General features: G+C 36.7%; 1 protein-coding gene across 1 annotated transcript; it reads left to right on the forward strand.

Moving 5' to 3' along the window:
• Positions 1–1142: 1142 nt before the first annotated feature.
• On the forward strand, positions 1143–12480 carry LOC108669799 (protein sidekick-2). The gene is made up of 5 exons (XM_047882668.1): positions 1143–1436; positions 7523–7733; positions 8228–8355; positions 10690–10858; positions 11447–12480. The coding sequence occupies exons 1-5, from the start codon at positions 1188–1190 to the stop codon at positions 11584–11586; spliced, it is 897 nt and encodes a 298-aa protein (XP_047738624.1). The 5' UTR covers positions 1143–1187; the 3' UTR covers positions 11587–12480.
• Positions 12481–18188: the final 5708 nt, after the last annotated feature.

Raw genomic sequence — 18188 nt, forward strand, 5'->3', positions numbered from 1 at the left:
TGAGGTGCTTCTTACGTTAATTAACAAGAATTCGATTCATAAAGTTTTCTTTAATACATTCTAGGAATCCCGTTCAGAACTGAGCTCATATTGTTATGTAATTTCAGCACGGCAGCTAAGTTTCAGCATCGAAAATCTTCTGAAGCATGCTCGTGTATTTATAATGATGCCTAATGGACATTTATTTATCATCTGCATTTATTTACTCGATAGACATATTATGCAATAATTTAAAATCTCAGTGCATACATGAAATTCTGATAAAGCATTTCACTATAAAGCAAATAATACTACAAATTTCTTAGTTTTTTCGTATTAATTGGCTTATTTCTTATTCATAGATATATTTCGATTATGTGTCTAAGTACTTCTTGAAAGTTTACACAATATAAATGCATTTGTTTGTCAGGCCAAGTCTCGAATATGCGTGTGTAGATACAATAAATTCCCTCACGTTCTACTTGTAACTGTAAAAAACAAGCGAAATCCATTCGTAATTGACCAACAATATCATGTAATTACGTTCATAAGGCTCAATAAAAGCCGCAAATACGGGTAATTGCCGCTGGCTATTATCAACTTACACGCGGGTGCCGTATGATAATGATAATGGAACGTAATAAGTCACGGTGAAAATTTTCATTGGTTAAATTATTGGACTGACAATGTATGCAAATATTGCATTCGCGCCACAAAAAAAAAACTAGCTCAACTTTTTCATTGTATAATCTGTAGACTGCGAACCACGCATACAATTCTTTTTATGTGAATGCATTTAATGCGACACGTTTATTTTGAGTTCATTTTTTGAAACTCCATTCATTTTTAAGTAAAATAGTTCGATCCGTTGTGAAATCTGACAAATCATTCTTTCCACTTTTTATGTCATAAACTCGGTTATTTTGATATTTCCTGCAAAATTATGATCAGAAGAACATCCATGTGTTAAGTTCTAACACCAAATATCTTGTTTATTTGCCGCATTATGAAGTTAGTTGTTCAATAAGTTATTCAACCAAAAATGCCTGTATGAAATATCTTGTTTATCTCCCGCATTATGAAGTTAATTGTACGTTATTTAATCAACAATGTCTGTATTTCCACCAGGCCCGTGGCTAAGCATCGTGTGCAGCGCGCGTGGTCAGTTCTACCAAGCGGGGCGTAGCGTCCGCAGTCAACCCACCTCCATGCCCCACGACCCCACCTTCAGCAGCGGCAGGATCCAAGAGGGGTCAAAGGCGTCTAAGGCGCCCTTCACGGTCGTCAGGGGGCAGTACTCCAAGTCGGAGCTTGTGAACACCCAGAGCCTGGCCCACAGCTACATCTACGACCCCGACATGCCCATATTCGACCTCGATCACAGCGCCAACGTCACTGGACTTCTCGGCAAAACTGCTGTGCTAAACTGTAGAGTCCGCAACATCGGAAATAAAACCGTGAGTGATTAGCTATGTTTTTTCATTTTATTTACTTTTTTGATAAGTTCTCCTACACAGCGGATTACTCCAAAGTTTTCCAAAGGCATATCGTCAAGGAAGATCAGGAAAAATGATCTTTATTCAGTTTTTTATAAGTTCTCCTACACGGCGGATTACTCCAAAACTTTCCACCGGCATATCGTCAAGGAAGATCAAGAAAAATGATCTTTATTCAGTTTTTTATAAGTTCTCCTACACGGCGGATTACTTCAAAACTTTCCTCTCCCAGACCGTCTAGGAAGATTAGAAAAATGAGCGAAAAAATGCCAGGATTCAGAAAAGTTTTCAAAACTTGTCGGGTTTGAAAACAGGTGCATTTTGATGAGTTTTAGTTTATGATAAGAATCGTGTCGGCTGTAAAGTAATTTAAAGCTCAAGGTTCGAAGCTTAAGACTTCAATAAATAATTGACTTTCTTGACTCTATAAAATGTAAGCGTTCTACTCACAAACCTCATGTGATGCCTCCTCGAAATTTTATTTGAAATAATATGTAACTTGATTTGAAATTAGCTTTAATTAAGCAAGTCACTAAGTTTTAATTTATCGCCATGATTTTGAATCAATATTTAGTGCATTTAGTTTATAACGATAAATTTTACATGAAAAATACGTCAGAAGCTTCAAAATACATTTGATTACAAATTTTTTAACGTTAATGATTAAGTTCAAACAATTTTAACGTGAAATTTAATGACATTTTCAAAGGTCCTTACAGCTTCTTTAATCTTATATGCGCGCCCAATGGCATCTCATTAACGAATTTAACGAAGATATTTACTTCGCGAGAACGACTTCGTTGGAATTAAAATCAGAAGAGGGTTTCGAATTCGCGAGTCCGTATAAAAATGAGGGGAAAGGCCCTCTTCAAACGAGGGGATCTTTAGTCTGGGTACATAACTGGGCCACGAACTCTGACTGAATGTTAAATCGGAATTCAGATTTGATTTAACATTAATATTATATAATGATCATGTTAAACTGTGGTTAAATTCAAATCGTTGCCAATTTAACGTTCTTATCGTTTAATTTTGACGTACTGATAACGCCCTCTCTGTGACGAAATCACTTAGCAGCTGAAACCCATTGTTTCAACTCAGAATTTTTCATATCAAACTTATATGGAATAGCATTATGGCATTGAGCCTGAGTCAGAGAGCAGGTTTGATTACAATTACAGTACACACCGTGCTTGCTCTGCCAGTTCTCTCTGCCAGTGCTCTCTGCCAGTTCTCTCTGCCAGTTCTCTTACTCTGCCAGTTCTCTCTGCCAGTTCTCTCTCTGCCAGTTCTCTCTGCCAGTTCTCTCTGCCAGTTCTCTCTGCCAGTTCTCTCTGCCAGTTCTCTCTTCCTGTTCTCTCTGCCAGTTCTCTCTGCCAGTTCTCAGAACTGGTGCTAGCAGCAGGGGCAGTAAGCAAAGCTTAATGCTATATTAAACGTAATATTAGAGCCCCTAATCTCACCAAATGCTAAGGAACTCGTTCACTTTCATGTCTTCGTAATTATGAGCTTTTGCTGCAAAGTATCCTGTAATTTTGGTTGCTCCAGATTACAGTTCCTACGAACTAATGACTTCTCATGATCCAATAAAATGCCTAGCAGCTTAATTCGCTTGATGCTCCACCTTCTCCTATATAGCGTTTATGATGCTTTTCATTTTGATGTCTCGTTAGCACCATGCGATACACTTTATTTGTGCTTGTTTTCATAAGTAGAGGGGTAATTTGATGATAAAGGCTCCACAGTGATTATTACCCGTCATTTCGGTCTAAGTACCGCTCTCTGGCATCCGTTTTTATTAAAATAATTATAATTTGCTGTAATTTTTTTGAGTTGGTCAGCCAAATGAAAAAAATTCATGACGTTTTTGATAACCCGAAAATCATTTTGCCCGAGGTCACTGTGTATTATATGTATTAGTTGAACCTAAAAAAACTGCCTCTAAATAATCGGATTCAGGAACTAATTAATTTCAGAGCCTCAAAATTCCGAATAAAAATAGTGAAAAATTGTAATGCTAACCAAATAAATCTTCAAATTAGTCAGCATGGCTACGATCAGCGATCAGAGATAATATTATTAATAAATAAAAATAAATTGTATTAATAAAAATAAATTGTAAAAATAAATTGTAATAAAATTGTATTGATTTTGAATATCAAATTTTAAATGGGAACCAAATACTCAATCAGTAGATCTCGTTCAGTTTCTTCTATGTTGCCTGGGCCACATTTTTTCGTCTACATAGGTTGACTTGGTCAATTTTTTCTTCTATATTGGCTGGGAAAATTTTTCATTTTATATTGGCTGGGCCCATTTTTTCTTCTATATTGGCTGGGAAACATTTTTTATTCTATGTTGGCTGGACCACATTTTTCTTCTATGTTGGCCTGGCCCCATTTTTCTTCTATGTTGTTAGGGCCACATTTTTTCTTATATTTTCACTGGGCCACAAAACTTCCTAACAAGATTCCTCATTAATTTTTTTCTACAAAGGAATTGGGTTAGTCAGCCCGAACCTGCGTCGTCTCTTTTTGCCGAACTTTCACTGTCGGTAATCAGAAAAAAATTGTGATGGGAGCTGTAATTTTAAAAATCTGTTTCTTTAATGTTTCACATCTTGTTTCTTGAACTTATTCTACTGAGATAAATACGAGTTATTTTCAGAGCTGAGCAGCACTACTTTGAAATGTAGCGGCGCTACCGCTAACGCTACATGCCCTAGATGTAGCGGGCGCTACCGCTACCGCTACCGCTACAGTAAAATGTAGCGCCGTTACATTAACCGCTACAATGGCCAAAATTATTGTAAACCTCTAAATATTTATTGTTCTGCTATTGGGATTTACTCATAAACATTTAATGACAATAAAACATTTTCAAAATATATCATTGCAACTTTATTGCAATTAACCTAACCGAACTAGTACGGGTTAGATACAGTAAATAAAAATTACAATTGTTTTTATGTTTTACCTTCCCTACATGGATGTTTACTTTAATCTACCAATCACAAAAATTATCCACATAATATATAAAATCAGTCTTTTATTTGTATATATATGTGGATTATTTATGAGATTAGTAGATTAAAGTAGACATCCATGTAGGGAAGGTAAAACATAAAAATAACTGTGTAAGAATAACTGTAAACAAAGTGAAACATGAAAAAATACCTGTAAGTGGTAACTGGTAACAACTTAACTAGTAACAACTAACATGTTGACATTAGTAACAGGCTGAGGTTGACAACATTACACCGAAATCTTTCGTACAGTTTTATTATGTAATTTATATTATGTATGTATCATGCTGGTTTTTAAATAATATTTAATACTATTAAGTAAAATGTAAAGGCTTCATCTATAAATGTAGCGGTAGCGCTGTAGCGGCCAAACCTCGTATCGCTGCTTAAATATGTAGCGGGCGCTACCGCTACCGCTAAATGGCCTTAAATGTAGCGCCACGCTCCCGCTACTGAAAATGTAGCGGCCGCTAGTAGCGCCCGCCACATGTAGCGCGCTACTGCCCACCTCTGGAACTTATATTACAAAAAGGGCGCGGGTTGTAGTAAAGTATTCCAACAAATCGTTTTTGCCGACAAATCGTGTGCGAAAAGTTGTAATGAATTAACGAAAAAGTTATTAAATGAAATAAAAGTTTAAAATAAACAGTCGACGCAAATGTATGTTAGTTCTCTAAAATACTTGCTCAACACGTTCATCCCCGCTCAATAAAAATTGTAATTATTTATTCACACAATGATAAGTTAAAAGTTATTCCTCAGCTGCTCCCTCAAATGATTAAAACAATTTATTTCAAACCGAAAGTTCAATAAAGCGAGACCGATGTTGATATTTCAGACCCAAATCTTTTAAATTTTTGTAATAAAAAACAGCTGTCGGTGCTCTAACTGAATAAATATTTGTTGTTCCGATGAAAAATGAAATAAAATCACCCATATTTATTGTAATGAATAAATGTTGGAGTTATGAGCTACAGTGTCCTCACAAGGCCGAATAAAAACATCGGAACTTGCCGTCGTGACTCTTAGTCGTAAATGGCAGGTAGTTACGATAAGACACAGCCTAATTGACTCTTTGACGTAAACTGACCAGAGACCCGCAACACTTTAGGTTTACGAGGAAGACTGAGGACTAAACTTTATCATTTACAGCTTCATGTGAACTGAACACTGCAGTCATGAAATTTCACTTTTTAGCGCATTTTCTCATTTATGGAAAAAATGCCCTATTGTGCTCGTTATGTCCGTCCGTCCGTCTGTCCGTCTTTCTGCCTATCCGTCCGTGACTTCACATTTTCGTCGACGAGAAAATGCGCTTTCTGTCACTCACTGCAGTGAGTACTGAGTTAAATTTTCTATATTTTTGATCATTTTGATCATCTCTTGGCAGAGGAAGTAGTCAGAGAAATAATCCTCTTTCCATTTTTATTTATCAGTCGTAAAAAATAACTGCAGATAAAGGAACGCGTGACATTGCAGTGAACGTAAAATGTCTGTCACTTTTCAATGTCAACAAGCTGGTCTTGACACCTTGCAGTGTAACGATGACAATCACTTGTAGTGTCTGAGGTAGTCTTGCAGGAACAGCGCTCTAATTAACAATTATTCTCATGTTATACACGCACTCATTCCCATTAAGATTATTTCTACCTGGTGGTCAGTTTTAGTTTAATTAATATCAGTGACGCTTTACTCATCAACGGTCCCGTTTAAAATTACCCGTCCACTTCCCAACCCGCTGGAAAAATGCACTTGCAGTTGAAATAAATGTATATGAATAGAAAAAATTAAAAATTTCCATTTTCAAAATGTACATTTCGTTAAAATAAATATTATTCTGATCTATTCATTAATTCCAATAAATAATCTGTTTCAAAGGGATTAAAAATATCCCTAACGAATCTTGCAACGAAATACATTATTGTACGAATCATATTGGCTGATACATATTATCAGCTATTCTAAAATGGCCATCGTGGATATGTACCTCGAAAGTTCTTCTATTTTCCTGCACAAATGACTCGAAATTCTGAAGAATCTTGGTGCACTCTTTATTTATTGTTGACTTTCGGAAGTGCGAGTCGTTTGTGTTTTTTATTGCTAGGATTTTCGGTGCGCTCATGGTACGAACTTTCTAAACGCGTCACATCTCTCATACAGTGAAGTTTTTTACGTGTTCGTGTTAGTTAAGCCTCTCCGGTCACACAATGTAATAAGCGAAACCCAAGGTGACTCATAGAGAGCATTATTCAACAAGATCGCAACATCCAGAAACAGAATAACACCAATATATAAACATAACTAACGTCATCATTAGGGATATTTTAATATGTGAAATGTCTTACAAATAAAGTAACTACTTTAAAACTTGCATACAAGGAATACAGTAGTTCTAGGTCTTAAAAGCACAATGAAAGAGCCAGTCCCCATTATAGCCAATACTTATTGTGCCAAGTAAGGTACTGACATAAACTATGGTGCGCAATACTTAGTACATGTTAAAACTGAAACAGAAATTTTACGACACACATTCATTTCTTTCTCGAATTAATTTTCTGCGTTCAATGCAGCTACAAACCTATATCAAACGCATGCACATTCATGATGGTGGTAAGTTAAATGCATCTACAAACCTGTATCAAACTCATGCACATTCATGATGTTGATGAGTTCAATGCATCTACAAACTGAAATCGCTCTATTTCTCACTCACTGTGAATATATATTTATTCAAGATACAATACAATATACACTCTCCAGGTGAGCTGCAAACCTAGACCAATCTCTTACTCACTCGTTATGAATATATATTTATTTAAGATACAATACAATAACCACGCACCAGGTGCGCTGCCAACCTAGACCAATCTCTGTCTCACTCGTTATGAATATATATTTATTCAAAATACAATACAATAAACAATATACACCCACCAGGTGAGCTGCAAACCTAGACCAATCTCTTTCTTACTCGTCATGAATATATATTTATTTAAGATACAATACAATATACATCCACCAGGTGTCATGGGTTCGCCACCGGGACATCCACCTGCTGACAGTGGGCAGGTTCTCGTACACGTCAGACCAGCGCTTCACTGCACGTCACGCTGACGAGTCAGAGGACTGGCTCCTCAAGATCCACTACTTGCAGAAGCGCGACGCTGGCTGGTACGAGTGCCAGATCTCGACGACTCCTCCTGTCAGCCACATGGTCTACCTCACAGTCGTGGGTGAGTTTGTGCAAGAAAGCAAATTTTACAGTTTTAGCGCATTTTCTTATTTATGAAAAAATTCACTATTGTGTTCGCCATGTCCGTCTGTTCGACCGTCTGTCTGTCCGTCCGTGACTTCACGTTTTCGTCGACGAGAAAATGCGCTCTGGGCCACTCACTGCAGTGAGTACTGAGTTATATTTTTTGTGCTTTTGTTCATCTTTTGAATTCCAAGTTTCTGTTTATATATTTTTTTTTATTTTTTTAATGAATGCTAGGAATACTGTTGATCTTGAATTGTGTCATCAATTGGAAATAAGAATAAGATGAAATTTTTTGTTGTTTTTAAAATTCATTTCATATCTGATAGGCAGGAAAATTCTCTTAAACTACTATTTTTATTTTCCCAATGTTATTATTATAATGACTTATTTAGGCGCTCACAATGTATGTAACACCAATTTGCTTAACTGAAGACAAAACTTTAAATAATAAGTTCATCGTCACCGCAGAGCCGGAGACGAGCATCCTAGGCGGCCCTGACGTGTACATCAACAGCGGCAGTCGTCTGGTGCTGACGTGCTCAGTCAAGTACAGTCCCGACCCTCCTGCCTTCATCTTCTGGTACCACAACGACAGGGTCAGTGCAAGGGTTAAATATTACCTAGTCTTCATAATTAGTTTAATAATTATTATTGCTACCAATATTATTAATGCTACTAATATGATACCTGCCTTCATCTTCTGGTACCACAACGACAGGGTCAGTGCAAGGGTTAAATATTACCTAGTCTTCATAATTAGTTTAATTAGTGCTACTTATATAATGCCAGGCTTCATCTTCTGGTATCACAACGTTAGGGTGAGTGCATGCGTTAAATAATGCCTAATCCTCATAATTAGTTTAATTTATACTATATATATAATACCTGGCTTAATCTTCTGTTATGACAACGATAGGGTTAGTGAGGGGGATAAATATTAGAGAATCTTCATAATTAGTTTGATAATTATAAATGCTACTAATATAATACCAGCCTTTATCTTCTGGTACCACAAACACAGAGTCATTGCGGGAATAAAAGATCATTGAATTCTAGTAATTACATTTAAGCTACAATTAAATAAGATACATCGCCTTCATCTAATGGTAACATGACGATGCTGTTAGACAACGCATGTCTTCAGTCAAGTTATCCAAAAGAATTTAATTTTCGTACTTTGGTGAAGCAATGCTGCAAATATGCAATAAAACCATCCAATAACGGTACCACATGTTAAATTAATGCTGGAAATATAAAATAATTAATACGCCAAGCAGACTACGCCAAGCAGACAAATTCTACGCCAAGCAGACAAAGTCAGGCATTGCATGCGTTCCTCACTGAAGTATTAATAATTTATAATAATAATTATGTAAATAATAAGTTTGAAAGGTTTTGGAACAAATATTGGACTATATGACAAGATAAAATACAAGTTTAATATATCCTGTCTTCGCACATCGCGGCACCGAGAAAACAAAGTAAAAAAGCTCATCTGTTATTGTTAATTCAGGTACCATCAAATTCTCTATTATGGGTAAAATTACGAATAATATCATGCAAAGATTTAAACGTATGGAACTGGTTATACATCGCGAGCAAGATCTAAAATGCTTTACTTAAATTTATAACGATTTTCCTTCATATCTAAAATTACTGAATTTGTATTTGTGTACTTTTTATAATCCTCTTCAGCTCGATGATAACGTTAGATAATTTCAACAATTTCAATGCTGTTTACTTTACTACCGAGGGAAAAAATATTGTTTAAATTGCAAACCTATATGTAATAGTGATCAAGTCAACCGAATGGCGTTATTAACAGGAAAGGAAACCGTATAGTATGAATAGTGCAGGTAGCGTGCCGACATTGCCGAGTTATTCACGTACGAGTTTTTAACGATAAATACTTAAGAGAAAGATTAAATCGAGCTCTGAAATCCATTGCGCTCGAGGAGAAAGAATCGAACGTCATGTTAATCTTATTCGATTACTGACAATTTATTAACAGTTTGTCAGCATGACTTCTTAAATGGGCAAGTTCTTCGCCATCATGAACATATTATTCGCTGTTATGAAGCTGCGTCGATATGAAACTGGGCAGGGTGGCCTAGTGGTTAAAGTTCAGAGTACCAAGATTGGCGCAGAGAGGTGCGGGTTCGATCCAAGCTCTGTGCGTCAGTTTCTGGTCAGAATCGGCGAGGAGGCCGGGCGGTTAAGTACAGCAGAATTGTTGCAGTGAGTTGCGGGTTAGAGACTGCAAATGCTGTGAATAATCTGCGATGTTAAGAATCGGCGACAGGCCTACAGCATACTAAACGCTGAAACCGCTATAACTGCTGGTTCACTAAAAAAATACACCTCAATTAAGTGTCGCATGACAGAGGTCCTCAAGTGTTCTCTGCCATCCTCAAGAGGAGCTCAACTGACAGTAAAGCGATTGGTGGGGGTTGAAGCGGTAACAAAACAAGAGGGGTTGAGTCCCGACTGCCTAGTTAATCCCCCTGGGGCTACCAAGTGTCGTGTCCTCAGCATCCTTAGTGTATTTTGGACGTAGCAGTCCCAGGCCACGCTGGAGATTCAGTAGTCCTCAACCCCGGTAGACAAGTCGACCTCTTCGCCAAAGTCCCGGAGGCTAATCCTCATGCTCCAGTCTCGCTGGTGTGGAGAGTTTTATTTGGACCCACGTTAACATTTAAACCATTAGTTTTATGCAGGAATATCTCTGCTTTTTTCTCTAATCGACAACCCACGAATTGCAGAAGACGCTATCTTCTGTTTTGAGGACAGAAGTTCGTCAAGTTGAACAGCAAAAGTTTTCAATATTTTAAATAAACTTCCAATGTTATATATGTTTATTAACAATTATAATTTGTTGCCTTTGATATTAAAAATTATAATGAATTGTTTCCTGTGGAAAACATGCGCAGTTGGTGAGTTACGACCACAGTGACAGCGGCGTGCAGGTCGTCATTGAGAAGGGTGCAGTGAGCACCTCGCGCCTGCTGGTGAAGGTCGCAGGCACCCGCCACTCTGGCACCTACAGGTGCGACCCTTCCAACTCTGGCAACCAGAGCGTCACCGTGCATGTGCTCGAAGGTTAGTGAGAATCTCAGCAGAAATTTTATCATTTGACTAATTTATTTATATCCCTACTCATTTCAACATTATTTATATCCCTACTCTAATCAAACCGCACAAACCTACAACCGACCCAATCATGCCCAACCCAATTTTTCATTTCCTAATGTCATTTCAATTTCGCCTTCTTCTTTCTGGCCACTCTGTGCCACCACTTGTTCTCATCCACTCTTTCCTAGTTGCACCGCACCACCATTATTTAAATCAAATTTAAGTACTTGTATGATTAGCCTTCTGAAACCTAAAATTCTTAGAGATTTCGTAAACAAAGAAAACTCTAAATAAATTACCCATATTTCTATTGAAACTGTTTTCGATGGAGACATTTTGAAGTTATCGTGCTAAATCTTATAATCTTATCCTTAACTTTTTAGAAAGATCTTTCATTGGTTCAGAGTGTGAACATGGAAGTTGATGAGTAAAAGTTTCATAAGAATTATGATTCTGAATATTATGATAAAACCTATCTTAGTTACACTTTCCATACATTTTTTACACCAAACAAAAATACTTAGAAAAACATTGAATGTACTCAATTATTCACAGGCGAGAAGCCAGCCGCGATCCAGCACGAGAATAACAGCGCGACAGCATCTAGTCCCCCAAGCGGCGCTTGCTGCGCACTGCGCACAACAATAGCATCATTTACCCTAATATCAGTCTTAGTGACGGCCATCTTGCGCTAGACTCCGCGAGCCGTAGCCAGCTACAGCTAGAACTAGCACTCATTCTATGCTCCTTGTGTAAGTATGTGTATTTAGCTTTGTTTGCCGATGGGAACAATTCTCAGTGAAGTGATGAGATTGCTTCCGAGGTCAAATTTAAAATTGAAATTACTGAGTCTCGGTGAATTATCTGCAAATTGATCGTTTTATATAACAAGATCTATAATGTTCGGTATCAGTGCTTTGGCATCGGTGCTTCTGAATGCTTTGTAAATATTTCGATGCCAACGTGGGAACTATACTTTATATTGAAACAATCTCTTCTCGTATAAAAAAAATATGTAAAGTCCGAGTCTTACGTTGAATGATGGTTTGCAATCGAATGGAATCCGCAGATCAAGCTGCATTTTCCCGAGTGGACTAGGCATAAATTTGAAGATTACATTGAAGTACAGTGCACTAACCCCTTAAGTATCAAATATCCCCGCCCTGTATATGCTCCTTAGGAAATGTTCTCAATGGTACCTTATAGCAAATAGTTTATAACCGAGATGGAATAGTGTAAATAAAAAATTCTTGAACGGAACTGAGACGAAATACGAGAAAGAAAATCCCTTCTTTAGTATGAAAGTTCAATTTCATCACGTGAAACTGTTTCATCTCGATATGAAAGCCAGTGTAAGAAATTCTCAATGTAATGTATAGTTCCAAATTCCACAAGCATTCGATGTATAAGAGACTCTTGGTGAGGTGCCTCTATCCCAACATCGTTTGTCATAATACCATTATTCAATTCTTTTCACTAATATTTATGAAGTAATGGAACTGAATTTAATTTCATCATTATATACCATCTCAAGGCATGCCTCATTTGTGTCATTTTTTGTCATATAACGTCACGGATCAATTTTTAATTAATTGCTGTTTCCAAACCCCTTAAAAAATGATTAATAATATAGATAAATAATCTTATCAGACCTTATTTCTCAGAATGACTATCTCTAAAGCCCTTTTTTCAAATATATAGCCGTTTGACCCTCCGTTGTTCCATGTGCACAATTTCATCCTTTCCCCCCGTTAAATAATTAATTTATTCACATAATATTAGTGATTATTTCTAAAATACAATTTCTCACACCCTAACAAAGTCGCCTTGCCGCTTGATTACAGACACCTCGCTCCCCATGGTCAGATTCTTACAGCATGGCTCCCGCGGGATCCTTTTGTGATTTTTGATCGATCCTTAGGGCTCATTAAACGGCTCCTGATAGCTATCATAAGCTTCATGTTAGTGCCATTACAAAAATTGCATAGCAAATCTTGCGCGAATAGAGTCTAAAAAAGTCATGAAGACAATGGCATTTTTAATTTTGCTTGTGCTGCGGTGTTCATTCCCCAATTTTATTTGTCACTCATGCACTTGCCTACAGTCCTCAAAGTTTATTGTAATGTTTGGATGTGTTTGGCTTCAGCTATCACTATCTCGTTTTATTATTAATGATTCCGCTTACATGCCCGCCACAACCACCCTGCCAACAGGGCAACATTTTTCCTGCTATAACACCAACACCAGCACTGCATTCGCCTTGCAGTTTATGCCTTACAAAATTCTTACGTACTTTGGAATTCCTTCTAATTATTACTAATTTTGTAATTTTGCTTTTTAGATGACTTATTTAAAAATTCTGCGCTGCAAGCAAACAGGTGTTCTCTCCAGCCCGCTGCTCCTGCTGCTTCGATGGAGGAAATATATTGCGTTATTATGTCATTAACATTCATATTCTTGCGTGATTGTGGCGTAGTTTGATGGGACCTGGCGTTACGGTGTGACTCGTGACGCGCTTCATTTAACGGGCGGTGATACGCCTGACTTTACGACACATTACGCGCTTCATTTAACGGACGGTGTTACGCCTGATTTTACGACTCCTGACGCGCTTCATTTAACGGACTGTGTTACGCCTGACTTTACGACTCGTGACGCGCTCCATTTAACGATCATTTAACGGACTGTGTTACGCCTGACTTTACGACTCGTGACGCGCTTCATTTAACGGACTGTGTTACGCCTGACTTTACGACTCGTGACGCGCCTGCAAATGACTTGAACTGTCTACTGTCAAGTATTCATACGAAGAAACTACAATAATATTCAATTTAATAACTGTCTGAATTTCACATGAAGTTCATAATTACATTGAAGGTGGCATGAGTCAAAATAATATTTGAACCCACAACAATATTGTTTGAATATTCGACCTACAATAGCCGCATTATATTGTTCATTGTCTTGTCACTAGATATATTTGAGATAGTTTCATGCACAGCTGTTGTATTTTAAGAATAATCAAATCCTAATTTATGCTGCAATGATTGAAACTGAGTCGATTCTCGGCTTGCCCGAATCAAAATTTTGAGCTGCAAATGCAGTTTTCTGGCTTTTCGACAAAATCAAAGTAAAATATATGTTAGACTTCCGACATATAAACAATAAATTATAAAAAATAAAACTGATATTACACAGTATTTAACACATTACTTGTTCGTTTCATGTACTGATCACTTTATTAATTAACATCATCTCATGTCCCTCATAAAAATCTCAAACTTATATATTAACATCTTCTCTTATCCTTCATAAAAACCTTAAACTTTATTTATTAACATCTTTTCTATGCCTCATAAAACCTTAAGCCCTATTTATTAACATCTCTTATCCCTAATCAAATTTGTTAAAAATTGAAAAAAATACCCTCTACATTTTAACCAAACTACCGAGCGAAAACCATACGTAACATAATAACCAATGCCAATGTGATTTACCTTCTCAGTTAAACGCTTTACAACCATCAGTAAATTTAGCTGACCCCCAATTGCCTTGGGGAACATTGGCACGCATGGTGATTTAGTGACGGCCTTAAAACTACCTTAGGCTGACCATTGATTAATGTCACCACACTGCATGATGCATCTTGTTGCATTAGCGGTCAGTGACCTGCACTCGCCTTGATTTATTAATTATAAACAATACACATTCCTTTGACCCCAGTAACTAATGCATGTGACGTCGAAAATAAGCGGAAAATTATTAGAAAATTTATATATCTTCTCTCATGGACGTAATCGCCGAATAAGTGTTCCCATTATAATACAGTATTTCGTTTGCAATCCGAAAGACATAGTCAATATATGACAAAAATTAGATTTGCTATTTGTACCATGCATTACTTTGTCAAAAAATGTAATTAATTATAGCGTGCAAACATTTTAATGTTATATACGGCATCAGGAATGCTAATGTTGACGCTATTAATAAGATTTAAAAGTATGGATGAATAATATTATTGTAATTTCCTACCTTAATTACAGTTCTTACTAATTAGAGAAGATTGAATGTCATACCGTTTAGTAGCAACATTATTTATGCGATGAGTCATACTCGTGTAAATGAAATAATTGAGGAGATTCATAAATGATTTATAAACACGTTCAAATTTGAATTCACCATTTAACGAAGCATGGAGATTATCTGAAAAATAAATTACCGCTGACGTATATATGGAGGAAAATGTTCAGGAGGTTATATCAAAAATGTTCCAGCAAAAATACTTGCTCTTTTTAATAATTGTCTTAAAAATAAGAAAATTCTTCAGTGAGCCTAAAATTTTCAACGGAAAAAGATCGAAGTCGATAACGATTGATCGATGTTGTTGTATCTAAACTTCAAAAATTGGCAGGAAGATTAAAATGTAGATTAGAAAAGTGTTGAGTGTCGTTTTATCTTTAATGTGTGTAAATAAAAGTCTATCAAATAATTTATTGCGGAAATAATAAAGAAAATATATACTAGGTGTAATCAATTATATATAAGTGACGTAAAGTTTAAAATAAAGCAGAATTTCTGTATTTCTTCATTATTGTCTTAATTTTATAGTTCCTGCTTCTATCCTGTTGGAGTTGTTGTTATGAAATTTCAATGAAATTGTCATTTTAGGGGAAAATATTGTCTCGTAAATATTTAAAAGAGTATTTATAAGCAATATTTTGAATTAATTTTTTTTACTCAATGTCAATTCAAAACGTGCAACTGGCCAATATTTATTGAATTCTTAGGTGCTTTGTACTGCGAAACTTTTCTCAACATATCTTAGACACTTCACAAATATGAGCAGAATGTTCACTGAAAATGTAATTTAGTAGCTTTGTCGGGATTTTTCTTGGAAAATTAAGGGTTGGCGCTAGTTTTTTTCTAATCCGAGGCTTACTGGCCTCAAAATCGTCAAAAAACAGACGCCGAAGACCTTATTTTAGGTGTCCGGCACCTATAAGAACATCAAGTTCTCACGTCTAAATTGGCTTTCAATTCTTGGTTTCCTTTTTGTTTTTTTAAGGAGAACTCAAAGAAAATTTATTGTGATTGTCTCATCAAAAGTGCTAGAATTACTTGATGAACGTTCCAGAAATGTTATGTTTTTAACAAACGAATACGGTGAGCTATCATGCGTCAGTAAAAGCATTTTTCGCAACCCGCTGGCTGCTCCTGCCGATTTTATTTTATTTCTTTATTTTTGTGTTGAATTAAAAACGCTTTGGACCAAAACACTGAAGACTTGGCGGTTTTAAAATTAAGGCCATAGTTAATCATGTGTTTTAATAATAACCAATTCTTTGATAATTAAACAATTTTGCCCACATTCGAACTCATAAGGAATCTCAATGTTATTATTACTGGATAAGTTGCTAGGACTATAGAACGAAGACTTTGTTATAAATAACCGTTTTGTTTGTTAACAAATATTCGGAACACGTGGGAGACGAAGCTAACGAATTAAAAGCGTATATATAGCCAAGATATTTTGGCGCGTAGAAAAGAAATTCTGAGATCCAATGTGAACAGAAACGAGATTCGCATGTGCCGAGTTCAAGTTAGTTTATGTATTGTGTGTTATGTAATTACGTGGTTATGTGCCTAAATTTTTATCCTACATCTGAATACAATTTACGGTTTTATTTAATTATCTTAAATTTAGTACATATTACGCATGCTTCGTTTTACCGTGAACGCGAATCAATAAGGTAAATTTCGCAGTTGCAATTTTTTTTTAGATGACTAATAACCGGTAATATGGAATTAAATAATAACTGTAATTAATTAGTGAGAGTATCAGCATCGAAATTACATGGTTCTTTTGATGATACTTTCCCTACATATCCTTACTGTAGAATTGATGCATGTCTACTAGATATGCGTAGTGAGAAGATGATTAATTCGTTAAACATTGAGTTACATGTTATTATTATGTTATGTTTAAGCTACAAATGTACATATGTATACATTAACGCCGGCATATGTTCATTCCTATATTTTTTCATAAATAAAATTTGAAAGCTATTGATTTTCATTAGAAGCCACCTTCCCGCCCTGAAAATCACGCTTGATATTTGTAATTTGAAAAACAAAAAAAAAATTTTTTACTAATTCTACACATGTTGTCTCTGATTAAAGTTTTAAGTGCCAGAGTGAATAGAAAATCAAAGTAGCAAACAGAAAACAGAGTTCTCACCACATGGTCTATGTATCACTAACAAAAAATATAACTCAGTACTCACTACAGTGAGTGACAGAGAGCGCATTTTCTCGTCGACGAAAACGTGAAGTCACAGACGGACTGACAGACAGACAGACGGACAAACAGACTGAAAGACGGACATGACGAGTACAATGACACCTTTTTTTCATAAATGAGAAAATGCGCTAAAAATATTGTTTCTATTTCAAAATCCCTTAGTATTACAGAAAAAAGTAGTCAGATTACAACCCGAAATGTATTATTAAGAAACATCTTTTACCTCAAACTGATATATATAAGCGTGTGTCCAAAATGTCATTTATATTTTTTCCCGCATTTTGTAAGCGCGCATGCAGAAAACTTAGCGAATCATCGCCAAAATAACGATGCACCTTTTTGCCGTAATGTGGGTCATCCTGACCCAGTTCAGCCCGACTTCAGGGCGTGTCAGTACTGAGACTCTCTAGTCATGTTTTAGTTAATAATAAAGTGAGCCGCCATGTATTTGGACGATTTGACCTATTCGGTTTTCTGAGGGCGACGTGCGTTTGAGCCGTTGCCGTTCAATTCACGCTTCACATTGGATGTGGTTGTTGTTGTTGTTGTTGTAATTGCCCATCCTGGTTGTGGCGACTAGGGAGGGGGTGATAGGTCAGTTTTTCCGGGCATTCGGTACCACTGGTAGTTCTACTCGGTAGGCTCGCTGACCCGCCAGAACCATTTGATTGCATTACACAACACCCTGGACAAGCCAGGTACTCATTTATCAACCAGAGTTGTATGAATGGTTGAGTTGACCATGAGCTGAGCTTCCCGGTAGAACTTGTCCTCAGTGGGACTCGAACCCGGGCGCTGGGTGCGAGAGACAGAGTCTCTCACCAACGCACCACCACAGCTGGTGGTCACATTGGATGCCCTGGCGTTGTGTCTGTGAATAAACATAACTCAGTACTCACTGCAGTGAGTGACAGAGAGTGCATTTTCTCGTCGACAAAAACGTGAAGTCACGGACGGACGAACGGACAGACGGACGGACAGACGGACATGGCGAGC

The sequence above is a fragment of the Hyalella azteca genome, unplaced genomic scaffold, assembly GCF_000764305.2.
Source record: "Hyalella azteca isolate HAZT.00-mixed unplaced genomic scaffold, Hazt_2.0.2 contig10992, whole genome shotgun sequence".
NCBI classification, from domain to species: Eukaryota; Metazoa; Arthropoda; class Malacostraca; order Amphipoda; family Hyalellidae; genus Hyalella; species Hyalella azteca.

Coding starts and splice junctions, on each gene's coding strand:
- LOC108669799 (XM_047882668.1), top strand. CDS start 1,188: ATGCCCCACGACCCCACCTTCAGCAGCGGCAGGATCCAAGAGGGGTCA. Junction 7,734..8,227: donor GGTCTACCTCACAGTCGTGG/GTGAGTTTGTGC, acceptor TCGTCACCGCAG/AGCCGGAGACGAGCATCCTA. Junction 8,356..10,689: donor TCTGGTACCACAACGACAGG/GTCAGTGCAAGG, acceptor AAACATGCGCAG/TTGGTGAGTTACGACCACAG.